Below are 25,260 nucleotides of genomic sequence, written 5' to 3' on the forward strand. Positions count from 1 at the left end.
CTCTTGGATCCCAAGCCCAAGTTCATGATCCTCTGTTGTGTTGCCATAGAACAAGGTACTGAGGGGCTCCTGGGTGGCCCAGTCAGTTGAGCATCCGACTCTTGGTTCTGGTTCAGGTCATATTCTCAAGGTCCTGGGATTGAACCCAGTGTTGGGCTCCACACTCAGTGGGGAGACTGCTTAGGCTTTCTCTCCCTCTTCCTCTGCCCCTCCTCTTGTTCTCTTTCTCTCTCTCTCAAAATGAATAAAATAAATCTTTATTTATTTTTATTTTTTTAAAGATTTTATTTATTCATTCATAGACACACACACACACAGAGAGAAAGGCAGAGACACGGGCAGAGGGAGAAGCAGGCTCCATGCAGGGAGCCCAATGTGGGACTCATCCAGGGTCTCCAGGATCACACCCCGGGGCTGCAGGTGGTGCTAAACCACTGCACCACTAGGGCTGCCCTAAAATAAATCTTTATTTTTTATTTTTGTTTTTTTAAATAAATCTTTAAAAGAAGAAGAAGTGGGGGAGTTGGAGGAGGAGGAGGGGAGGAGGAGGAGGAGGAGGAGGAAAGAAGAAAGAAAATGGTATTGAGGGGCTAGGCTGGACCATCTTCATCCTCCAAGGAGATGTGACCTGCCCAGTGTTCCAGCCAAGTAAGGAAAGACAAGGCATAATGATCCTCACGTGCGCCACCGGTGACTGTCAGCCAGGTCTTGTCACCGACATCAGTTCATTTATCCCCCAACAGACACATGAGGCTGAAACTGTCATCTCCCTCTTGCCGGTGAGGAAACTGAGGCTCAGAAGAGGGATGTGACTTGCCTGAGATCCCCCACCTTGTGCCCAGTCTTCTGCCCCCAGGCCCCAAGCTCCCCTCGGTGGCCCTGCAGCTCCAGGCCCAGGTGGGTGGGGTGGCCAAGCACGCACGCACGGAAGCAGGTCTGTGGCGCCAAGGACGCGCCTGCCTGTCGCGCACAATGGGGGAAATTCCGAAAGTTCCTTGGGACGGCTCAGGTGTGGCCCGCCGACCATCCTCCTGACGCACTCTCTTCCTCTTCCTCCTCCTGCCACCCCAACAACAACCAGAAGCGGGGTCCCCTCCCTTCCTGAAAGCCCTGCTCCCCTTGGCCGCGCAGCCACGGGGCTTTCTTCCACAAACAGCCGCCTCCATCCATCTCTGTCTGGGGGCCGCGGGGCCGGGAGGGGGAAATGCTGACTTTGAGGAGGTTAAAGGTGCCGGTGCCGGGCCTTCATCTAACAAATGGGCTGCCGCGAGGGGAGGGACTGTTGTGTTTTCCTGGCCTCCGAAGAGGGGCCTGTCAGGAAGATGTAGAGGCCAGCGGCCCCCGGCCGCGCCCCGCAGGGCGGCTGACAGACGCGGGCAGCTGCGCGGCGCCGGGGTGCAGGGGGGTGCAGGGGGGTGCAGGGGGTGCCGGCCCGAGGAGCGCACCGCACCCCCGCCGCGCCTCCCGCTGCCCCCCTGACCCCTCGGCCCGCCCCTTCCAGGGGCCAGGGACCGCGGCTGGGCCTCCCCGAGCTGGGCCTCCCCAGGGCCAGCTGCGGAGGCAGGAGCAGGAGTCCAGTTACAGCCTCCGCGGCCAGGCACCCGGGAAGGTTTGCCTGGGGAAGCTGACAGGCCAGGGCTTCCTCCCAGCCTCCTGTGGATCCTTCTAGAGCCCCCACAGCCTGGAGCCCCTCTAGGGACCGCACAAGGAAGGCTGTGCTGTAGAATTGCCTCAGCGCTCCTCCGTCCGTAGGCTTCTTTTTGGAATCCTCCAGTTAGGGAGACTGAGATAGGCAAGGAGGGGAGGTGTTTATCTATTACCTACTCAGAGCTCCACTTCCCAGAAATGACTCACTGAGATTCTCAGATGTTTGTGGGGTGAGTGTTCTGATGCAGCAGGGCCGGGCTGCCCGGGGTTTGAAGCCTGGGACCTCCACCTCCCGGCTGTGTGTCCCCAGGTAGGTCACACAGCCTGTCTGTGCTTCTGAGTCCTCTTCTGAAACGTGGGGCTGATGAGAAAAGCACCTGCCTCACAGTGCTTTTGTGGGGATCCCTCGGGAGGATATGTGTGAGGTGCTGAGGTCACTGGGTGAAGGTCAGCAAGGACGATCGTCGCAGAGGAGGCAACAGAAGCTCGAAGAGATGCCGTGACTTGTCTCAGGACATGCAGCTGGGAAGTGGCGGGCCGAGGATCTGAACTCGCACCTGTCGAACCCCACAATCCGTGCTCCTTCCTCTGTGTCAAGCTGCCATAGACGGGATGCCCGAGGGCAACTCCTGGTTCTGCCCTTTCGGAGCTGTGTCATTCTGAGCTAAGCCTCATTTTTCGTTTGTGAAACATAGAACGCAATTCTTAATTTACCCATAATAGGAAAGTCATTTCGGAGGAGAAATGTGTGTGCAATAGCTAAGTCCCAGGCAAAGCAGAGAGATGAGTCTGGTTGGTGGCAGTGATCCCACCTCCTCTCCTGGCCTACGATACCCTGCCCATTCCAGAAACTCTTTGCCAATTCCATGAAGTGTGTGCGGCCTCCAGGCTGCCGGGCAGAGGCCCATGGGCCCTCCTGGCGTCTTTGGAACCAGCCAGCACACGGTTATGTCCATGCGCATGTCGGCTCTGATCCTGCTGCTGTGGGCCGTGGAAATATTCAGTGGGAGGGGACCTCTGGCCCGTGTGCTTGGAATGTCATCCTCCCAGAAATTATATTAACCCTCCTGAGAGACCAGCAGGGCACGGGGATCAAGTAGATGGACGGATTGACCGATTGAAATGGCAGTTGGCCCTCTTGTGACAGGCACCGGCCAGGAAGGCCACACGATAGTTTGCCAAAGAGAACTCCTCCAGGAATGAGAATCTCTGATTCCTGTTTCCATGCCCCAGATTCCACAGAAGCCATGGCCTCTGGGGTTGGGGTAGGGGAAGCAGGTGTGGGTAAAAGTTAGAGGGCCTAGGGAAACTTCAAGAGCTTTCTCTAAGAGCCTTCCCTTTGCCGTGGAGAAAAATGACCTGAAAGCCCCCTAGAGAAGAGTGTGGCTAATTGGCATGTAAGTCGGGGTTAAAGAACGGAAGGAAGAATCTGATTGTTTTTTTAAGTTACTGAGAAAGTGAGAATGTCACTTTGGGCAGAGAGAAATAATTTTTTTCTGGAGTGTGTCTTTCTTTATGCTGCAGACCCTAGTGGGCCGCTGAGACTTGCAAAAAAAGATTTCTTTTAATCCACCTTCCTTTTTGCAAGCAGCAGTAGAAGGGCCTTTAAATCAAATGCAATCAGCAAACTTGTCTCTTGCACTTATTCCCCGCTTCACTCCCTGGAATTTGGCACTTGATGGATTCTGGATCTGACTTAAGGCTTTTTCCAAATCCAAGACTTGGGGAATTTTGTTAACAGTGCAATAAAATAACTTCATAGTGTACAGGAGGCCCATTAAAGAAGTGGTGTGCATGTGTGTGTGCTGCAGTCTCTCTCTCTCCTTAAAATTAAAAAAAGAAATACAGACAATGTTTCTTTAAAAGTCTCCATCTGCAAATCCCATTAGATGTGCATATAAGGTTTCTGATGATTAATAGTTGCCTGCTCGGGTTTTGGTTGGAGGGGATCGTGTGTGTGCTGGTTAACCCCTCCCTCTCCTCTCTCACGTTTCACTTCAGAAATTTGTCACTCTCTCCCCACCACAGGATTTAAAAGTGTGTCTCACAGCCCCAGTCCAGCCCTCTGCAGGCATTTGCTGCGGGCTCCAGGGCAAGCACTCATCAGCTGGTGCATCTGGGCTACGACAGTGAAAATGTTTAGTGTCATCGGAGACAACTACATGTACAGGGGACCCCAATAGGCAGGCTGGTGTGTCGGGGGGGCAGGAAGCCAGGAGTGAAGTCTGACATAGGTGTGCGCACACACATACGTGTAGCTGGCCACATGTGTGCATACTCCAAGGAGAGACTTTAGTTTTGGTTTTTGTTTTGGTTCCTGGGGTGAATTTTCTACTGAACATCTTCCCCTCTTATTTATTTATCTTTTTTTTTTTTGCATTTTTAAAATTTTGAATATAAAAAGTGTAAGAATCAAAACTTTGAAAAGACGGAGGCTCAGCGGCAGACGGCAGATGGATCCTGTGGCCAGCAGCTGCATGAGGAGCCCCCACCCCCCAGCCCCAGGCTGGGGCTGCCTTCGAAACCCCCACTCTGAAGGCAGTGGGGCCTCAGGGCTGCCCCATTACCCGCCAACACCGTTCTCCTTCCACCAGAAACCAGACTTCCCGGCGACAGCGACAGCAGCATACCCCGACTTCTCGGCCTCCTGCCTGGCAGCCACCCCACACAGCCTTCCCCGGGAGGAGCGCATCTTCACTGAGCAGCACCCCGCTTTCCCACAGCCCCCCGACTGGAACTTCCCTGTCTCAGAGGCCCGGCGCAGGCTCAACCCGGGCCCAGTTGGGGGCTCCAGGGGCATGGGGGCCAGCAGCCCAGGCCTAGTGGACACCACGGGAGGCCCGGGCGAGGACTACGAGGTCCTCGGGAGCACTGCCAGTGAGATGGAGAAGAAGTCATCCAGACGGAAAAAGGAGAGTTCAGGTATGTGGCTGAGGAGCAGCTGAGCATTCCTTGGTTAGGTTGCTTGCCCTCTCTGAGCCTAGCTGCCCTAACCCTGAATTGCAAACATTATCTAATCTACTCAAAGGCAGAAGCTACCTTTGGGGTTTCTTCTATTCAGAGTTCTAGGATTCTCTGGTTGTATCTGTGCCTCCCAGAACTCCCGGACCCCAGACAGGTTATGCCAGCAAGTGAATGAAATAAGATCCACAGAGATTGAGAGGACATGTGTGATGGAGCCTCGGTGCAGGCCGGCAAGGACTAGAGAGGAGCTTTCCTGAATCTGGGCGGCCTCTGGGTCATGCTTCTCCCCACCCTGCCCTGGCAGGCTGCAAATGGTCCCAGAGCCAAAGGGTTTGCTCACAGGAGAGTGAGCTGAGATGGGAGCTTGGAGCACTAGGACCAAGGCTGGGACCCTCTGTCTCCAGGAGCCTAGAGGCTGAGAAGCAGGCCTAGGGCTGGGATGGGAGAGGCAAGGGGCAAGGAGGAGATGGAGTGTGGAGATTTGGGGCAGATTGCCCACGAGGTATCACTGTGCCCATGCCTGGGCCAAGAGGGCAGCTCAGCGTGCTAAAGTCTGGGCGACCCCCAGGGAAGGCATCCCCCGAGGGGTCCTCCTGAGGGATCACCAGCCTTGGCAAAGTCAGGGAGGCTGGCAGCCAAGGACTAGCGCTGCACCTCAGAAAGCAGGTGGAGCCCCGCTCCGTGTTGGAGCCCAAGAGGATGGAGCCGGCCTGCTCATTAAGATCCTAGTTATGGGGCAGCCGGGGTGGCTCAGCGGTTTAGCGCTGCCTTTAGCCTAGGGCCTGATCCTGGAGACCCCGAATCAAGTCCCATGTCAGGTTCCCCGCATGGAGCCTGCTTCTCTCTCTGCCTGTGTCTCTGACTCTCTTTCTCTCAATGTGTCTCTAATAAATAAATAAATAAATAAATAAATAAAATCTTAAAAAAAAAAAAAAGATCCTAGCTATGTCCATCTCCTCCCTGTGGTGGTGACTTCTCATTTCCTCATCTCCCCATGACTTCTCTCTACCTATTCACCTTCTCTCTGGTTCCTTGTCCCCTCCTTGCCCAGAACAAGGCAGCGTCCATTCCTGCTGTCCCCTTGGCCCACTGTGTCCTCCTGACAGCTACCTCCAGAGCAGCCTGTCTGTCTGTCTGTCTGCACCTAGAGAGGACTTTTCTCACAGGGCTAACCAGAGGTAGGCAGGAAATGAGAGTGCCAAGCAACCAATGAGAACACTCTGTGATTTGCTTTTCAACATAGCACAGATTTCCTGAGCATCTTCTTTTTGCCAAGCACTGGCCAAGCCCCCCCCCCCACCCGTGGAGGGGGGAGGGCGGTGAGGAGATGTATATGGAGGCCTCTCTCCCAGGGGGCTCAGGCTGAGGGGGAGGAGAGGCCTGCGGATGCCTGTGTGGCAGTGGATGTACTATGATCTGGGAGGTTCACAGTGCTGCAGGAAACACGGGTTAGCTTTTTTAGGTCCCACCGGTGTGCAAAGTAAATACCGCAGGTCTTACCAGTATCTCTGTCCTATATGCATGGAAAAGGAGAGGCAGAGAGTTTTGAGGAGGACACTGCTAGGATGGGGTCGAGGTAGTGCCCTGCTCATCGGGATTTGCCCAGGACTTTTCTGAGCTTAGCACTGAAAGCCCAGCGTCCCAGGAAACCCCTCAGCCCTGGAGCAAATCAGGACAGTTGGTTAATCTTGGAGCTCAAACCCTGGACGTCAGATCCCAAATCCCCCACCTTTCAGCAGATTTCAAGCATAATCCTCATTTTGAAATGTTTGGTCTCCATGCTTAAAGGTGCTTACAGTGGATGGCCACAGCCTTCTTGGCTGCCTGATAGGAGGGCCCTTTAAGTCCCCAGCTGGTGAAATCCTCAAGTATTCCTAGCCTTGGCTGGAGACATGGGGAGATGGGGCACTTTCTGCTTCTCCTCACTCTCAGTGACTTGGCTCTGCGCCTAATTGAAGAGCTCTCCCCACCGTGGCGCCTGCCCCCCTTGCTCCTCCACCTCTGCCCAAATCCCCTTCCGCAGCATCCAGCCACTTCCCAGGGAACTGGGAGCCAAGGCACTAGAAGGCACAGGCAAAGGGCTGGGCTTAGGCAAAATCATTCTGTTCCAGCAAGGCCCACATGTGCCATCTTTCCTTTGGGTCAGTGGCCTGTGGCGCTGCATTAGGGAGTGAGCCCCAGTGCCAAGCAGCTGGCCATCCCAAGAGCACAGGAACACCCTGCACTGAATGTCCTGCAACTCTTCATAGGGTCAGCCACTAGTGGGGGCGGGGGTGTGGGGGATTCTTATCCAAGAGCAGCCCTGGGCTCCACCCCCCTCCTGGGCCCCCTCAAGAAGCAGTAATGGCAGCAGACAGGCAGGGCAGGGCAAGCTGAGTTTCATTCATTCTCTGGGATTCCAGACCTACTCCCCATCTAGCATGGGAATCTCTGTGTCCCAGCTAGATGCTTGAGTCTTCCCTTGTAATTTAACTGGAGGGGGAGGAGGCAGGAAAGATGAGCTGGGTAAGAGCTGGAAGAAAGAGAAAAGTAGAAAAGGCCACAACCAACTCTAGGACTCTGGAGTCCAGCTCACAAGAAACAAACCCATGGGGAAAAAAAAAAAAAACAACCCACTCCATCAGTCGAGTCACGCTTAGATTCTCTATGTAACATTTTGCTATCTTGTTCATCACAGAATTTTTGGCATCAATTTTGATTTTTTAAAGCAATGCGTTAAAACGTTACTTCTCTTGGTGACTGAGGGTTTTGACACCACTTGCATTTTGCGCCCAGCGTGAGTGTGTCCCATTTCTCACCTGGGCCCTTGCTCAGCTGTCTCTGAATGTTAACCAGCCATCGATCAGAAAGGTGTTTTTCATAGTTCTTCACGGGCAGGCCAACAGGTTGGCATGTCGGCACCACGACTGTGGGCTGGGTAACATTAGAAAACTTCTTTAAAAAAAAAAAGAAAACTTCTCAATTTCCTGGAGCCTTCATTTTCCCAGTTGCAAAATGGGATCATAACAAAAGCACCTTCCATACAGAGTCACTGTGAAGATTAAATGCAGTGATCCATGAAATTAGCACTGTGCCTGGCATATGAGCTCAATAAATGGCAACTGTGAATGTTATTAGACCGATATTTCCAGAACCAACTAGGGGAAGGGGAGTGGTCGGTGGAACTGAATATTTCAAATCCATTGACTCAGGAATTCCTGAATCTGGAGTATAACTTCTTGCAGTTATCATTGGTCCTAAAAATCCAGTTATTTGTCATCAGGTAGAAACTTGGAGCCCAGAGATCTTCTGGAGAGGTTGGAGGGTGAGATGTGCCTGGCAAAAGGGTCCCATAGTGTTTGGCCGAGGAGGCTCCAGTAACAGAAAGTTACTAGAAGTTTGTTTCAGAGAGGAAAGTTCTCTCCTCCCCCCTCTCCTGCCAGCTCCAGCAGCATCCCTGTCATTCCCACTAGAAGTGGAGCTGATTTGCTCAAATAAATGAATAGGAAAGTGGGGGTCCCTGGCTCCCGCTCAGAGACCTTCTGTTGGTCCACAGCACAGAGCTGATTTAGGAGACCAGTGTGATGTTATCTTACCGCAAACATTCCCAGCCCCGGGGCCCATGGGTGTTAAAGACCCCTGCTGGCTGGGACAGCTGCGAGGCCACTGCTGTTTGCCCCCAACCTGTCGATCTGTCTTGCTACCGTGGTTGTCTTTAATTTATGGGAATAAGAGATTTCGCGGTGATTTCCTGGTGGGGTTCAAGGGAAGGTCACGCGTGATCTGCCTGGCTGTAGGTGAATCTGATCGCCCCCCTGAGAAAGCCCCCCGTGCTGGGGCTCAGCCCTGCTCGCTGGTGCTCTCACGTTTTCCCTTCCTCAGACTCGCTTTGTCCTGTCTCTTTCGCCTCCAACACACGTGCCCCCCAGGGCTGAGCCTTCACTGATTTCTCCCCTGCAAAACATGATCCCCACCTGCCCTTGTGCAACCACACGCACCCCCAGTTTCTCCTGAGGTTTATAAACCCTCCACAGATCAGCCCCTTTCTCCCACCTGTTCACCTGCAGGCCACCCTTCCCACCTCCACCCCTGTCCTGCCACACCAGTTCAGCTTGCCTTTTGCAAACACACACCCTTTTTCTCCACCCAACCAACCCCATTTGCCAAAGCACTTTCCCTTGCTTCAGGCTTCCTTCCCTCCCACCACTCTCCTGCCTATTGAAGTCCTTATTTTCACAAGCCACCCCCCCCAAGAATCTCTCCTCTCTTTTTTAAAATTAATGGCTCTACGTGTACGTAGCATCATGTCAGTGAAAGCTGTAGTGAGGAAGTTTCAAGTCTCAGTAGCCACTAGAACCTGCTGGTCTTCTAAATAAATATCTCCTAATGTCATAAAGGAGCTCTTCTGAGATTTCTTTTTTTTTTTTTCTTCTGAGATTTCTTATCCTGGGACATCTTATATTTGAAATCTCCTTTTTTAAAAATTATGACCAGGGGCATCTCGCTGGCTCAGTCGGTGGAGCATGCCACTCTTGATCTAGGGGTTGAGTTTGAGCCCCACATTGGGTGTAGTGATTACTTAAAAATAAAATCTTTGAGAAAAGTAAATAAATAAATAAAAATTATGATAAAAAAGACATAACAAAATTTACCATCATGATCGGGTTTTAAAAAATATTTTTAGGGATCCCTGGGTGGCGCAGCGGTTTGGCGCCTGCCTTTGGCCCAGGGCGCGATCCTGGAGACCCGGGATTGAATCCCACATCGGGCTCCCGGTGCATGGAGCCTGCTTCTCCCTCTGCCTGTGTCTCTGCCTCTCTCTCTCTCTCTCTCGTGACTATCATAAATAAATAAAAAATTTTTTTAAAAATATTTAAAAAATATTTTTAAAAAGTTTTATTTAGAGGTGCCTGGGTGGCTCAGACAGTTAAGCTTCTGCCTTCGGCTCAGGTCATGATCTCAGGGTCCTAGAACTGAGCCCCGCATCTGGCTCGCTGCTCAACAGGGAGTCTGCTTCTCCCTCTCATCTCCCTCTGTGCTCTCTCTCTCAAATAAATAAATAAATAAAATATATTTTTTTAAGTTTTATTTATTTAAGTAATCTCTATACCCCACACGGGGTTTGAACTCATGACCCCGAGATCAAGAGTCACATGCTCCTCCGACTGAGCCAGCTGGGTGCCTCAAATCATGATCACTTCTAAGTGGACTGTACAGTACTGTTAATGATATGCCCATTGTCCCAGAACAAGTCTCTAGATCTTTTTCATCTTATAAAACCGAAACCCTACCCATTGGAAAATAACTCACCTTTTTCCCTCTGCCCAGGCCTGACAAATAGTGTTCGACTTTCTATTTCTAAAAGTTAGACTTTTAGGTTAGGTTGCCAGTCTTCCTCAAGCTTCACAGGGATGGTGACCAGGGGAGCAAGGTTAAATGTGACCGTATCATTATATTGGATGAGGAATAAATCTAAACAGAACACAAAGTAGCTTTAGGTCAAAGGCAACCCATCTTACTTTGCCTTTTAATATGAAGTTCCTCTACACCCTCACCAATACGTGTTCTTTTCTGGTGTCTTTTTTTGGGGGGGGGTGTTTCTTTGATGCTACCCTTCCAAACAGATATGAAATGATATCATGTTTTGATTTGCATTTCCCTAATGCTTGGTGATGTTGAGCATCTTTGCATATGCTTGTTGGCCAGTTGTAGATCTTCTTTGGAGAAATGTCTATTCAAGTCCTTGCCCACTTTTTAGTTGGATTGTTTGACTTTTGTTGTTAACTTGTAGGAGTTCTTATTTATTCTGGATATTAATCCCTTATCAGTGTGTAGTTTGCAAATATTTTCTCCCACTTTGTGGGTTGCCTTTGCATTCTGCTAATTGGTCCCTTTGCTGCTAATTGGTCCTTTGTCTTTAAGTTTGATGTAGCCCCATTTCTCTGTTTTTGCTTTTGTTGCCTGTGCTTCTAGTGTTATATTCATGAAACCATTGCTAAATCTAATGTCATGAAGCTTTTTTTTTATTTTTAAGATTTTATTTATTCATGAGAGACACAGAAAGAGGCAGAGACATAGGCAGAGAGAGAAGCAGGCTCCCCACAGGGAGCCCGATGTGGGACTCAACCCCTGGACCCAGGATCACATCCTGAGCTGAAGGCAGATGCTCATCCGCTGAACCACTCAGACATCCCTGTCATGAAGATTTTTTTCCCCATGTTTTCTTCTAGGAGTTTTATAGTTTTACATCTTTTTTTTAAAGATTTTATTTATTTATTCATGAGAGGCAGAGAGAGAGAGAGAAAGAGAGAGAGAGAGAGAGAGAGAGAGAGAGAAATACAGACACAAGCAGAGGGAGAAGCAGGCTCCATGCAGGGAGCCTGACATGGGACTCGATCCCGGGTCTCCAGGATCACACCCTGGGTTGAAGGCGGCGCTAAACCGCTGATCCACCCGGGCTGCCCTATAGTTTTAGTTTAGGTCTTTAAACTATTTTATTCTAGAGAGAGAATGTGTGTGCTGGGAGGAGAAGCAGAGGGAGAGACAGGATTAGCAGGCTCCACATTCAGCTCATAGACCAACTCAGGGCTTGATCTCACAACCCTGAGATCATGGCCTGAGCTGAAATCTAGTTAGATGTTTAACCAGCTAAGCCCCCTAGGTGCCTCTTTAAACTATTTTGAGTTAACTTTTTATATGCTGTAACATGAGGGTCCAACTTCATTGTATTGCATGTAGATATCCAGTTTTCCCCACATCATTTGTTGAAGGTTGTCCTTTCCCCAGTGTGTAGCTTCAGCACCTTTGTTGATCATTTGACCATATATATGAAGGTTTACTTCATGAGTATTCTGTTTCATCGTTCTATATGTCTCACTTTATGCCAATACCATACTGTTGTGATTATTGTAGCTTTGTAATATGTTTTAAGCTAGAAAGTGTGAGATCTCCATCTTTGTTTCTCTTCCTCAAGATTGTTTTGGCTGCTCAGAATCCTTTGAGATTCCATATGAATTTTAGGATGATTTTTTTCTGTTTTCGCAAAAAATGCTGTTGGGATTCTGATAGAAATTGCACTGAATCTGTAGATCACTTTGAACAGTAAGGACATTTCAACAATATTAAGTCTTTTGATCTATAAACATAGGATATTTTTTCATTTCTTTGTGTCTTCTTTCATTTCTTTCAAAATGTCTTGTAGGGTTTTTTTTTAAGATTTTATTTATTTATTTGAGAGAGAAAAAGAGAGAGAACATGAGTGGGGGAAGAGGCAATTTGAGAGGGAGAAGCAGAGTTCCTACTGAGCAGGGAGTCTAACACAGGACTCGATCCCAGGACCCTGAGATCATGACCCAAGCTGAAGGCAGACGCTTAACCCACTGAGCCCTGTTTTGTAGTTTTTAGTGTACAAATCTTTTACCTCCTTAGATAAACTATTCCTGTTTTTTGTTTCTCTTTAATGCCGTTGTCAATGTAAATTGTTTCCTTAATTTCCCTTTCAGATTATTCATTGTTCATGGATAGAAACACGCTGGTCTTTGTGTGTTGAGGTTGTATCCTGCAACTTTGGTGAATTCATTCATAAGCTCCAAAAGGTTTTTTGTGGAATCTTTAGGGGTTTCCATGTACAAGATCATGTCATTTGCAAATAGAGATTATTTTACTTCTTCGTTTTCGATCTAGACGCCTTTTATTTATTTTATTTTGTGTTTTTTTCACCTGATTGCTCTGGCTAGGACCTACAGTATTATGTTGACTAGAAGTAGCAACAGTGAGCATCTTTGCTTGTTCCTGGTCTTAGAGGAAAAGCTTTCAGTTTTTCATCATTGAGTACGATGCTGGCTGTGGGATTTTCATATATGGCTTTATTTTTTTTTTAAATATTTATTTATTTATTTATGATAGTCACAGAGAGAGAGAGAGAGGCAGAGACACAGGCAGAGGGAGAAGCAGGCCCCATGCACCGGGAGCCCGACGTGGGATTCGATCCCGGGTCTCCAGGATCGCGCCCTGGGCCAAAGGCAGGCGCCAAACCGCTGCACCACCCAGGGATCCCTGGCTTTATTTTTTTAAAAAATATTTTATTTATTTATTCATGAGAGACACAGAGAGAGAGAGGCAGAGGGAGAAGCCGGCTCCATGACGTGAGACTCGATCCCGGGTCTCCAGGGCCTGATCCTGGGCTGAAGGTGGCGCTAAACTGCTGAGCCCCCCAGGCTGCCCATATATGGCCCTTATTAGGTTGGGATAATTTCCTTCTGTTTCTAGTTTGGTGCGTGTCCAAGGATCCTCCCTCTCCTGACACACAGATCATACCTTATTTGTGCCTCCATTCCCACATCAAACCCAGTTGCCTTTCTTTTTTTTTTTTTTTTTTTTTTTTTTTACCCAGTTGACTTTCATCCAGAGTTACAGCATATGGCTGCCTTTCTCCTGAAAAATGAAGTGTCTGGAGGGCCAGAATGGTCTCTGATTCACTCTGCAATCTCCATCACACTTAACGGAACATTTACCCTAGGAGGAGCTCATTCTTTTTAAAAAAAAAAAAAAAGAGATTTTATTTATTTATTCATGAGTGACACACACAGATTGAGAGAGAGGCAGAGACACAGGCAGAGGGAGAAGCAGCAGACTCCATGCAAGGAGCCTGACGTGGGACTTGATCCTGGGTCTCCAGGATCACACCCTGGGCTGAAGGTGACGCTAAACCGCTGAGCCACCAGAGCTCCCCCGGAGGAGCTCATTCAATGTCTGATCAATAGCCTCCATTACAGCCTGGCATTCATTCATTTATCTTCTCCCCTTCTTTCTGAGAGGGGCTCCACTACCTGGCCTGAGGGTTCCCACCATGTGTGATGTACTTCTGTAAAATGCATCAGGACTTTTATAGTCTCACTCATGAAAGTGTGCAGACAGCCCGATTTTAATCATAAAACCAGCCCAGGTCAGGGCTAGTGCTGGGGTCAGAAAGACACATAAACAGTCACATATGCAGGCTGGGCTGACTACATGATCCCCCACGGGGTACTCAGGTCAGCTCCCAAGTACCAGGGCCACCATGGCTGCTGTGGCTGAGCAATGAGGTGGACCCACCATGGCAGGACAGTTAGGGGGGCTGCTATGGCCGGGCAGCCAGAGGGCCCAGCTGTCATAGGGACACGTGGCTGTTTTTCCGGTCTAGAGGAAAGGGCACATTTTTCTAATTTGCAGAGAGGTTTCCTGTGGACTAGTATCAGCCTTGCCAAGCACCCCTCCTGGACTCACTCCTTCTCCTTAGTGGTGAGCACTGGCTATGAAGATTTGGCAGCGGGGGGTGGCGGGGGGCGGATAGGAGAGTGTCTTAATCCACCGAGGTTACCATAACAAAATACCATAGACTAGGTGGCTTAAACAGCAGACATTTATTTCCTCACAGTTCTGGAAACTAGAAGTCAAAGATCAAGATGACAGCAGGTTTTGTTTCTCTGGAGGCTTCTCTCTTTGGCTTGTCCTCTTCTTGCCATGTCCTCACTTGGTCTTTCCTCTGTGTGTGGGCATCCCCAGTGTCTCCTTATGTGTCCTAATCTCCTCTTCTTATGAAGACACCAGTCAGATTGGATCAGGGCTGTGTTTTAACTCAATCATCTCTTTGAAGATACTATCTCCAATACAGTCACATTCTGAGACACTGGGGTTAAGACTTCAACATGTTAATGGGGGAGGCAATTCAGCCCATAAACAAGAGTTCTAGGGACAAGGACAAGGTTCTAGAGGTGGTATCAATGCTCCAGTCAAAAACTCCTTTAGTGAAAGCAGCATCTCAGAGGAGTGCATGACCTCAGAGAAAGCCCACTATAGGAATGTATCTAAAGAAGTGGGCTGTTTGGGATCCCTGGGTGGCGCAGCGGTTTGGCGCCTGCCTTTGGCCCGGGGCGCGATCCTGGAGACCCGGGATCGAATCCCACGTCAGGCTCCTGGTGCATGGAGCCTGCTTCTCCCTCTGCCTGTGTCTCTGCCTCTCTCTCTCTCTGTGACTATCATAAATAAATTTTAAAAATTAAAAAAAAAAAGAAGTGGGCTGTTTGACAGAGGAAGAAGGAAAGGAGATGATCATTAAATAAATGGACAACTTCAGTGTCACTTGGGTAACCAGAGTGACACTGAGTACTATGCTGGGTGATCTCATATCCATGCCCACCCTCCTTGCTGGGCTGCAGCCTAGTGAGGTGAGAGGGGGGCAGGGTTCAGGGGCAACTGTTAAGTGCACTAACTGGGCAGATCTGGACCAAGTCCCAGATCCACAGCTTCCCAGGCTGTGTGAGCTCAGAGAGTTCTCCCCTTCAGAGTCCCCGTCTCTGAAAAATGCAGATCACGATGCCTACCTCACAGGAGTTGCTATGGGACAAGATGAGATCATAGACGTAAAGACACAGCCAGCCCCTCAATCCATTGTTCCCAAACCCACACATGAGCACTCCTCTTCAAAGTCTTGCCTGATCCTGGCTGCATCCCAGGTGGCCTGTGCTCAAAACGTGGCAAGACAGTGACCCGAGGTCAGAAGGAGCCTTTGAAGCCTGCCACCAGCTGGGCCTGCCTGTCTCTGCAGGCTCACTGGTCTGGGGTCAGGGCATTGCCGGTCAGGGTGTGGTTTGCAGGGCACATGGCTGGCCGGCCACTGGAGCCCCTCTCATTCCAATTCCAACCCCAGAGCCCCAGTGAGGAAGAAGTCTTAGGGAGCCAGAGTGACCAGCGTGGATGGAGAGACAGGAACTCCACATTCTTCCTGCCTCCTGCTTAGGGCTCCTGCCCCTCACTGTCAGGCAAAGACTGGGGCCTTGACCACTGTCTGACTCAGAGGGATCAGCACAAAACTTGTGTCTGAACCCACTCAGGCCCCATCCAGATACAGTCTGAAAGTTTTGCAGAAAGTCAGTATCCATCAAAGCAGTAACATTCTGACCAGCATCTAAGACCTAAGGGTCCAGAGAGCCCTTGGGCTGTAAGAATGTCAGTGGGGAGGCAGCCTCAGCCCTGCTTGCTGCCCTGCCAGGCTAGGGGCTTAGGACCCAACTCACCTTTCCTCTTTTGAGTAAGTCAGGGCATCTGGGCCCAGGGAAGTGGGGATGATCCCAGAGGCAGAGCAGCTCTTTCATTTTGAGGGCAGGACTTGAGGCCCCTGTGGGCTCTGGGAGGCAGCCCCTTTCCACGCTTCTCCTCCCTCCCCCCGTTCCCCCCCCCCCACCTTTCTGTTCACTGAGTTGGGCTTCCCTGGCCTCTGGCCAGGATTCCTCTCCCACCCCCCCACCCCCCACCCCAGCCTTTTCTATTTCATGTTTTCCCTGTTTTCCTTGAACACAGTGGTGGAGGAACAGTGTGAGCAGTGGGGGCTGGTCCTGTGGCCCACACTTCCTTTGGTGACAGCTGAGGGCTACATCTGGAACATATAAACACAAACAAAGCCCAGAGCTGCCCATGCCTCCCCCTAACCCATTTCAGAGGCTCGCTGTGGCTCCCCACCTTCATTTCCCTGCCTCCCTCCACCTTCACCTTTCTGCTCCCCTCTTCCAAGCTCCCTCACACTCCATTTAATTGCCCATCCATTCCCTTCTCCCTCCATACTGCAGGGCCTCACTGCCCCACCCCACAGGGGACCTCAGCAAAGACTACTGTAGCACCAGCCATTTCCATTCCAGAAGAATCTGCTTCTCTCCCAGAAAACATACTTTGAATTCCCCAGCCCCACTGCTGGGTTCCTCAAAGAGGCTGGGAGCCCTCCCAGTGCTCTTCAGACAGGGAAAGGGCCCAGTGAGAAAGGAAGCCAGGGAGGTCCTAGGTGCAAACGCCCAAACTGGTCTTGGGCTGGTTCCATCTGGGTCCTGTCTATTTTGATGGACTTTGACTCCTCCTGAAGTTGAAAGTATCAGAACTAAGAAGGATGCCAAAGGCTGGCACCATGACAATCTAGAAAGCCACAGACACAGTTTTCAGAGGGTTTGCCAAGGTCTCACCTGCTAACATTATCCCCCAGGTATCCCCTTCACTTCCTCGCCCTGGACACACACATGGACACACCCCTCGGGTGAGCACAGCCTCTATGCTCACCCCCAACCCCAGGGTAGTGTGACATAATAGCTGTAGCCCCAGACTGGTCCCAGGGAATTCCAGGAAGCCTTTTCATCTCTGGGTCTTCATTTCCTCCTCTGCTGAATGGGCTGATGTGTACCTTACCCACCCTACAGTACACTTTAGAGGACACAACAGGAAAAAGCCTAAGATGTGGGAATAGCCTCCCATCATGGCAATCTGGGTTTGCGATCCAGTGCTGTCTTGAGGCCCTCTCTCACCTACTCTGGGCTCCCCTGTAAAGTGGAAAGGTGACCAGAGATCAGTTCTAAGCCCCTTCTAGCATTACTATTCTATGATTCTGTAATATATGAAACCCCTAAAGACGTTTATCTCTGGGGAAAAGAGATCCATTGTCATATGGGAAGTGTTATTTGAATGTACAGCATGTGGCTTTCTATCTGGTCTTGGAGAGAAATTTATGTAAGACGGCTGTGACAATTAGGGAGTAAGGATACAGGCCTCCAAAAAGGCGTGTTCCCCAGCGTCTGTCTGAACTTCCTTGTAGCTCTGATAAAGCTGTCTGCTAACTTGAGGAAGGCCTGCCAAAACTGACAGCTATTTATGAAATAATTTACCTTGGATGGTGTAAAAGCTCACAGTGGAAACCGCAATCACACATACATCCTGTTTGCATTTCTCTGGGCACGACAGTTCCATCCCAGCCCTGCTGGCTGGCTCTGGCTCCGAGGGTCAAGGGTTGTGCAGGGGCTGAGGCAGGGCGGGGCTGCTCCTCCTGAGCCCCTGGGGGGGGGGCAGCCCACTGAGCACCAGCCTCCTCCTTCTGCAGTTCTGGAAGAGGCACCCCTGCCCCTGAAAGAGAAGCAGGACCAGGACGGCTGAGATGTGACTCTGGTCAATGCCAGTTACTGTGCCTGGAATCATGCCCCCGCTGGAAGGCTGACATAAGAGTGGCCAGGCGCACAGATCACAGCAGAGATGCAGAGTAGCAGAGAAGGGAGAACAGTTAAAAGGCCAGACATTGAAAAGACACCCCTTTCACACAGCTCCAGAGATGTGGTACCTTGGCAGGCATCGTCTCTAACCTCCACGGTGAATCAACCTCTGCAATTCCATCTCCAGGAGAACCTCTCTGTATGGTGCTCCAGGCACTGTGCTCGGGGTTAAGACGTATTACCCATGGCATTTGACCTCTCTGCAGCCTTCTGATCACACTGCATGCAGCTATTCTTGTTTTGCAGAGGAGGAAATTGAAGTTCAGAGAACTTGAGACACTTGCCCAAAGTCAGAGACGTCCTTGGAGACTGCTAGGGCCCAGATTCTCCAAGCACTCCTCAGACACAATTCCACCACTCAGCTTTGTACATCAGAGGGAGACAGAAACGCTCTGGCATAGCCCTGACCTTTGAGTTGAGGACCTAGGGAAGGCTGAGGAGGGCCTGGGGACAGAGCACACAGCAAGACCCCAGATCTGACTGAAGAACTAGAGGCCCAGACAAGAATACCTGCAACTGGAGAGGCCTCAGGTTCAAGACCAGGAGTTCTTAACAGAAGAGAGAGTAGGGAGAGGAGAAGAGGATGTCAGGGCTGCACACTGGGAAGGGACTCTGACACCAGCTCCCCCAGGTGGGGGGGGGGAGACCCAGCCAGTCTCCTGCTCCTACACATAGGGAAACCGAGGCCCGGAATAGGAAGGAGGCACCCCAACAGAGGTGTACTCTATTGGGATCAAACTATCCTGTGGGTAATGTGCAGGACTTTTTCTGGGATTTTATAGGCACTTGTGTGCACCTAAGCAGGTCTGGGAGTAGGGGAATGTGGGTGTGGGCATCAATCCAAGTCAGGGCCCCCAGGAACCCTGGGTGTGGAGACAGGCAGAGCTACCATGTGCGGGATCGGCCCTGAGCCTGCAGATGCAGATGGAGAACCCCAAGGCCAGCACTGACCACCACACCTCTAGCCAGATGAATCTGGGTCCCGATCTCAGTTCTGCACCACCACCATCCCAAACTGCTAGGCACATCAGGCAAGTTCCTGGACCTCTCTGAGGCTGCTTCCTCCTCTTACACTAAGTAGGATTTAGCAAACATTTAGTAAGTACTGTGCCAGGTACAGTAGCAAGTGAGAAAAGTTTTATCCCTGGGGGAGAAAGAGAGCCCTATTAATCAAATTATCACACAAATCCACAAGACGATGCTAAAGAGGACAATAATGGTACCTCCTCCTAGGAGTGCTTTGTGGAAAGGATTAAATGCCTCTGAGTACCGAGGTGCCTTCAAGACACCACAGCTGCTACTATCTATCCCAATCCCTCAGATGACAGTTCCCAGAGTCAAAGAATTGGAAGAATGCTTTTTTATTTGTCAAGAGCTTCAAAGTTTTAAAAGCATTTTCCACACCTAAAAGCTGGTCCAGTCTTCCCAATAATCCCGGGAGGCAGGTGCTTTATTTTCCCCTTTATTTTCCCACTGAAGCCCAGAGAGGTTAAGTGACTTGCTCAAAGGTCCGCAGCAGGAGATCGCGGCCTCACACCTGGGCGCCCGTCGTCTTGGTTTTACCCTCCCTGGGTCGTGAGAGGGATCGGCCAGGAAGCACCCTGAGCTCTGGGGCACGAACCGGATCTCCACCGGCCGCGATGTGCTCCGGGAAGGCTGGCCTCCCTCCCCGGCCCGCGCACTCCTGGGGATCCCCGGCCCGGGGCTGCGCGTCCTTCCCTGCAGCCCACGCTCCCGCTCCCGCTTTCGGGGGTGGGGGTGGAGGGGGGACTGGGCCGGCCTTCTCCCAGCCAGCCGCACGGCAACGGGGCGCCCCCTTCCTGCCCCCGCCCCGCGCGCCCTTCGGGCGGCCGACCCCGACCCGCAGCCGGGCATCGGGGAGCCCCCGGGTGACAGCGCCTCTGCGCCTTCTCGGGTCCCGCCGGGGCGCCCCGATCGTTTTTTTCCGTGCGCCCTTCCCCGCGCCTGGAGCCGCCACTCCGGCCTCTCTCCCGGGCTCCCGGGCGGCGGGGCGCGGGGACCCAGGGCCCGAAAACTGAAAGCGAGGGGGACTGAGTGAAAAGAGCAAAGCAGAAGTAAAGAGAAGCAGCTGCGGAGAAGGGAACCCGCGGGCTGACGAGGGGTCTCCACCTCCCCACCCGCTCCGCCCTGTGGCTGCTTGGGGGTGGGTTGGGGGGAGTGGGAGCGTCTTCCCTGTCCTCCCCCACTCCGTCTAAAAGCCCCCGCCCAGCGCCCCCCATCCCGGGGCCAGCCCGAGACAACAGAGGCTCCCCTCGAGAGAGAGACACACACACAGGCTGGGACGGGGACAGAGGATGGGCACACCGCTCTCAGTAATCGCCTAGCTCTGAGCCACCCGACCCCAGGCCTGTAAAAGGACAATGAAACGAAAGGCTTCCAAATTTTAGAGCCCTGCAGGAAAAGCCGTTCCTGTAACCATTCCCCGGACACGTGGCGCGCATTGTTAATTGTGTGGGTGTCTTGGTCTCCTTCCGGCGTCCCTCCCCACCCCGACCCCAGCCCTGAAGTGGAGGCAGAGCCGCGTCTCAACTTGCTCTTGCTCAGGAAACAGCACAGCCTCTGTCATTGGCACAGCACTCTACAGTTTGTAAACCCACAGTGGATTTTACTTGAAACATATGTGAGTCACACTGCTTTGGGTTTGCTTTCTGCCTCCGCCAGTCACCGGCTGGATGAACTGGAGGAACTTGAACAACTTGCTTTAAAAGTCTCTGTTTAGTTTTCTGGTCTCTACAGTGAGGTTGATACAAGAACTCCCCTGGCTGAGTTATTGGAAGGATTAAGTGGCTGATACATGTAAGGTGCTTGCTCCCTGCACCCCTGTTAGCAGTTATGATTGAGCCCCTGCTGTGTCTAACTCAAGCCCAGAACTTTCCAGACTTGGCCCCTCCCGGTATCAAAAGGGGAAAGAAGCTTAAGGCAGCACTTCTCAGCTTACATGTGCACACAGCTCCCCTGGGGATCTGGCTAAAATGTGATTCTGATTCAGCAGGTCATGGGTAGGGCCCAAGATCCTGCAAGTCTGACCAACTTCCTGGCCCTGCTGCTGGGGCCTCGGCACCCTCTGAGAAGTGAGGCCTTAAGAGCAGTGGTTTGTAAACTTGACTGTAAGTCACAATCACCTTTGAAGGCTTGGTAAAATCCATAGCTGGGGCCCCACCCCCAGAGTTTCTGATTCCCTAGGTCTGGGATGGGGCCCTAAACTATGCGTTTCTGACAGTTCTCAGGTAATGGTGATGTCACTGAGGACAGAGAGCCTCTGTTTTAGAACCTCTTGCCCCATATGTTTATAGCCACTATTAATATCAAACTGGGGGAGCAGGGCTGGATCATAGAAATCATTAAACAACCAAGAGCAGATTCTCATGCTTTGGCGATAAGAAAAGTTTGGGGCGGGGGGATGCACCTGAGGTTGGGAGCCAGAAGACTCCCCGTTCATAGGGGTTAAAGCGCCAGAAAGAATGATCAAGGAACAGGGTGGGTTCCTTCTCAACATCCTTTTAAAAAACGAGAGAGACAAGGAAAGGCTGCCCTGACTCTTAAGGACAAAAAAAGAGGGAATGTCTGCCGCTCACATCTTCCTGTTTGGGATGTTTTCTCCCCAGACAACCAGGAGAGCCGGGGGAAGCCTGAGGGCGGCAGCAAGGCTCGCAAGGAGAGGACCGCCTTCACCAAGGAGCAGCTGCGGGAGCTGGAGGCCGAGTTCGCCCACCACAACTACCTGACCCGGCTCCGGAGATACGAGATCGCTGTGAACCTGGACCTCTCCGAGCGGCAGGTGCGGCCCAGGGGGGCCTCCTCTTCTGGCCATCCTTCCTTTCCTCTGCTCTCTCAGTCCCTTCCCTTCCCTGAACCTTCTCTTGTGTCTTCTCCCTCTGCCCAGTGCAGTGGTTCTCCCCTGCCGCTCTACCTGAGAATCACGCAGTGGGGAGTTTAATAACAATGATGTCTGGGCTCCACCCCGAGGGATTGTTTTCATTGGTCTGGGATGGAGTCTGGGCATCAGAATTTTTCAAAGGTCCCCTAGGTGGTTCTCACATGCAGCCAGGGTTGGAACCTCTAATCTGGTTACTCTCAGACTTGGGTGTACGCTGGAATCACCTAGGCCCTCGTTTAAAAGGCAGATTCAAAAGGGTGCCTGACTGCCTCAGTCAGTGGAGCAGGCGACTCTTGATCTTGGGGTCATGACTTCAAGCTCCATGTTGGGTGTAGAGATTGCTTTAAAAATAAAACTTAAAGGCAGCCCGGGTGGCTCGGCGGTTTAGCACCGCCTTCAGCCCAGGGCCTGATCCTAGAGACCTGGGATTGATGGATGGATGGAGCCTCACATCAGGCTCCCTGCATGGAGCCTACTTCTTCCTCTGCCTGTGTCTCTGCCTCTCTCTGTGTCTCTCATGAATAAATAAAATCTTAAAATAATAATATTTGATAGCTTTCAATTGATGAGGGACTCTGCCAGAGTACTCAGTCTACAAAACTAAGATTCAGATCCTGCCTCTACCACTTCCTAGCCCTGTGACCTCTGGGACATGTCTCCTGACCTCTCTGGGTCTCCATCTGTAAAACAGGTTCATGACCCCACCCTGCAAGTAATGCTGAAGCTCAGATGAGAAAATACACAGACCAGAGCTATCTAAACTACCAAGAGCGTTTTAAATGTGCCTAAGGATGAGGCTGGTGATTCTCTGCTCCCAGACCCCTGGGTTCTAGAAGCTAGAGGGAGGAGGTGTTGGCACAGGGGGAATGGGGCATGTGAAAGCGAGAGGGGCCAAAGGCCCAGTGACTTTTAGACCCTGCCCCCAAACTGTCAGGCTTTCTGATGCAAAGACAAGGAGACTCAAGACAGGCCTCTGGGCAGATTAATGTGTCTTCCCTTCTGTCTCAATGCCCGGTGCCTTTAGAGAAGCAAGGCAGCACAAGCAGGGGTTCAAGCTGGGCACCCTGGAACTGCAACCTGCTGTCTTGAGCATCAGTATGGGGAGGTAGGGACTGCCTGGGTGGCTCAGTCGTTTAGCACCTGCCTTTGGCCCAGGGCATGATCCTGGAGTCCTGGGATCAAATCCCACATCACGCTCCCTGCATAGAGCCTGTTTCTCCCTCTGCCTGTGTCTCTGCCTCTCTCTCTCTCTCTCTCATTCTCTCTCCTGAATAAATAAACCAAATCTTAAATATATATATATATATATATGGAGAGGCAGTTGAAGTGACTGGATTCCTCTGATTCCTCCATCAGGTCAAAGTGTGGTTTCAGAACCGAAGGATGAAGTGGAAGCGCGTGAAAGGGGGTCAGCCTATCTCCCCCAGTGGACAGGACCCTGAGGATGGGGACTCTGCTGCCTCCCCAAGTTCAGAGTGAGATTCTCCACGGAGAAAGAAAGACTGAGACCTCTACCCAGCTCCCCTCATCCCAATCCTCACCCCAATCCCACCTTTACCTTCTCCCATCCCTACCCCCCAGAGCAGCCTCTCCACATCTCTCAAAGACTCTTCAACACAAAGCAGTCTGGCATCTCTGGGAGCCGTGAAGTTTCCCAGAAAGTTCTATCCAGCTTTGCTCTGTCTTAGCAGTCTCTTCCCCAAGGCGTCTGCTTCCCGTAGCTCTCATAGCATCATACAGCAGCCAGACTGGACCCAAGTGAATCTGGGGAATAGCTCGAGGAACACTGCTGCTTGGGGTCTCTCGGCTGCCACCCACCCTTCCTGCTACCACCTTCCTCCCACACCAGCCAGCCCCCCTCCAGGTCTAGACACTACCTGGCCTTTTGGGAGAGGACTCTTGGGACCAGCTAGTGACCTGTGGAAGCAAGTGCTCCAAAGGAAGGAGATGACTAGAACCCCCACACCCCTAGACCACCCTTCCTTTCTCGGCTCTGTATATGAGGCTCTGGGGAGCCTTCAGTTGTCCCAAGACCCCAGGGAGAACTAGTATGAGGAGGATTGAGGACGGAAGGTCCTCAGCTGCTGCCAATCAGAAACCCAGTCCTTATCTTCCAAAGTTGTTGGCTGAGTGGGCAAGTTTATAACCCTGGCTGGAGGAAGACTGTGGGAAAAACAGCCAGGGTCCCTATATGGACCCATTCACACTGGCTTGACTGGGTGGCTGAGAACGGACCTCTTCTTTTAGAAGTTACTTCAGGGATATAGCTGAGTCTGCTGAGCTGCGCCCCTGAGCAATGGACCAGCTGTTCCTTTAAATCCACAGTTTTGGGATGGAAAACCTATCCAGATGCTCACATTATTGAGCTGAGGGCTGGAAAGTGTCCCCTGTGTTCCAAGGATGAAGAGATCATACTAAGCCCAGTGAATGAGCGCCTAGAAATGTGGAACCCTGGAGTGGAAGTATCCTGTGTTTTCAAGGGACTCTGCAAATGAGGACAAAAAAAAAAAAATCTCTCTTTCTCCGTGGGATGCATCTGAGCCCTTCCAATGTGTTCCACACTTGCTGTTATGACAGGAGGAGCTGCTAAATTTATGTACATGGACCGCCCAGATCTTCTGGGGTGACACTCCGGGAAAGATGGCCAAATAGCCTGGGGTGACCAGAGCCTTGGAGAGAGACCCCCGCCCGCCTCAGTGCTCTGTTTCTCAACACCAGCTGGTGTTGCACAGAGGTCAGGAAGAGTTTGGAGCTCTTGTGTATAGATTTAATCATTCACATTGTAAAAAGAACCCCACCTCCCCATCCCGAAAGGACAAACGCTCTGGAAAATGATTGCCAAATGAGATGGCTGGTTAGAGCATGTGTAATTTTTTTCTAAAGCGTATTTCATATATTTTCTTAAGATTACATCAAGTTAACTGTGCAAGATTAAGTCACTTAGTAAGAAAACTCTTGGAGAAATAAAATCAATAAAAAGCAAGTTTCCAAGGCCTTTTTCTTTGCAGAGCTAAGAACCACATTCTATATGCAACCCTCTGGTGTTCATGTGATGATCACCGGGACTGTGTCTGAAAACAAAGAAAAAAGAGAAGAAATCACTTAGACCAAGGGATCCCCTTTTAGGTTCTTCAAAATGGGGCGGGGCGGGGGAGCAGATGTCATCATTGTAAAAAATATGTTGTTTCCAGGCAACTGCATTGTTTTCATTTCCTCTTATAAAATTTTAGCTATCAGTTTCCCCAACCTGTGGCATACCAAATAATCGAAGTTCTGTAGACAAAAGATGAATTCTTTTTAATAAAGGAATCTTGACCATAAACTAACCACCCCTGATTTGAAGGGGGAGGGAGAAGCAAAGGGAGAGGGAGAGAGAGAGAGAATCTCAAGCAGACTCTGAGCCAAGTGCAGAGCCTGGCTCAGGGCTTGATCTTACGACCTTGAGATCACAACCTGAGCTGAAATCAAGAATTGGCCACTCAGTCGACTGAGGCACCTGGGCACCCCTCTAATTTTTAAATTCAGAGTTTGGAGGTTTTGTTTCTCAAGGTAAAACAATAGACACCAATAGTAATAAAAATGCCACAAGAAGAAATGTCCTCAGTCCTGTGCCTTTTTAATTTAAAAAGATTTATCTCACCAAGATGTTAACCATGGACAAAATAGAACTGGCTATGGAGAAGGGAGAGAGGGATTCAAGAGAGGAGACCAGGC

At 50.9% G+C, this 25,260-nt stretch overlaps 1 protein-coding gene across 2 annotated transcripts; it reads left to right on the top strand.

Moving 5' to 3' along the window:
• Positions 1–3,687: 3,687 nt before the first annotated feature.
• On the top strand, positions 3,688–24,519 carry MEOX1 (mesenchyme homeobox 1). 2 transcript variants are annotated; one of them, XM_055315388.1, is made up of 3 exons: positions 3,688–4,569; positions 21,275–21,447; positions 22,903–24,519. In XM_055315388.1, the coding sequence occupies exons 1-3, from the start codon at positions 4,101–4,103 to the stop codon at positions 23,023–23,025; spliced, it is 765 nt and encodes a 254-aa protein (XP_055171363.1). In that variant the 5' UTR covers positions 3,688–4,100; the 3' UTR covers positions 23,026–24,519. The 2 variants fall into 2 exon arrangements, with proteins under 2 accessions (XP_055171363.1, XP_055171373.1); XM_055315398.1 differs by lacking the exon at positions 21,275–21,447 and having other exon boundaries at positions 22,903–22,988.
• Positions 24,520–25,260: the final 741 nt, after the last annotated feature.

Source organism: Nyctereutes procyonoides, unplaced genomic scaffold (assembly GCF_905146905.1).
Source record: "Nyctereutes procyonoides isolate TBG_1078 unplaced genomic scaffold, NYPRO_anot_genome, whole genome shotgun sequence".
Lineage (NCBI taxonomy): Eukaryota > Metazoa > Chordata > Mammalia > Carnivora > Canidae > Nyctereutes > Nyctereutes procyonoides.

Bases quoted from the DNA above. Each gene is read 5' to 3' on its own strand.
- MEOX1 (XM_055315388.1), top strand. From the start codon at position 4,101: ATGGATCCTGTGGCCAGCAGCTGCATGAGGAGCCCCCACCCCCCAGCC. The intron at 4,570-21,274 runs GTATGTGGCTGA...TTTTCTCCCCAG, and splicing joins ACGGAAAAAGGAGAGTTCAG to ACAACCAGGAGAGCCGGGGG. The intron at 21,448-22,902 runs GTGCGGCCCAGG...TTCCTCCATCAG, and splicing joins TGGACCTCTCCGAGCGGCAG to GTCAAAGTGTGGTTTCAGAA.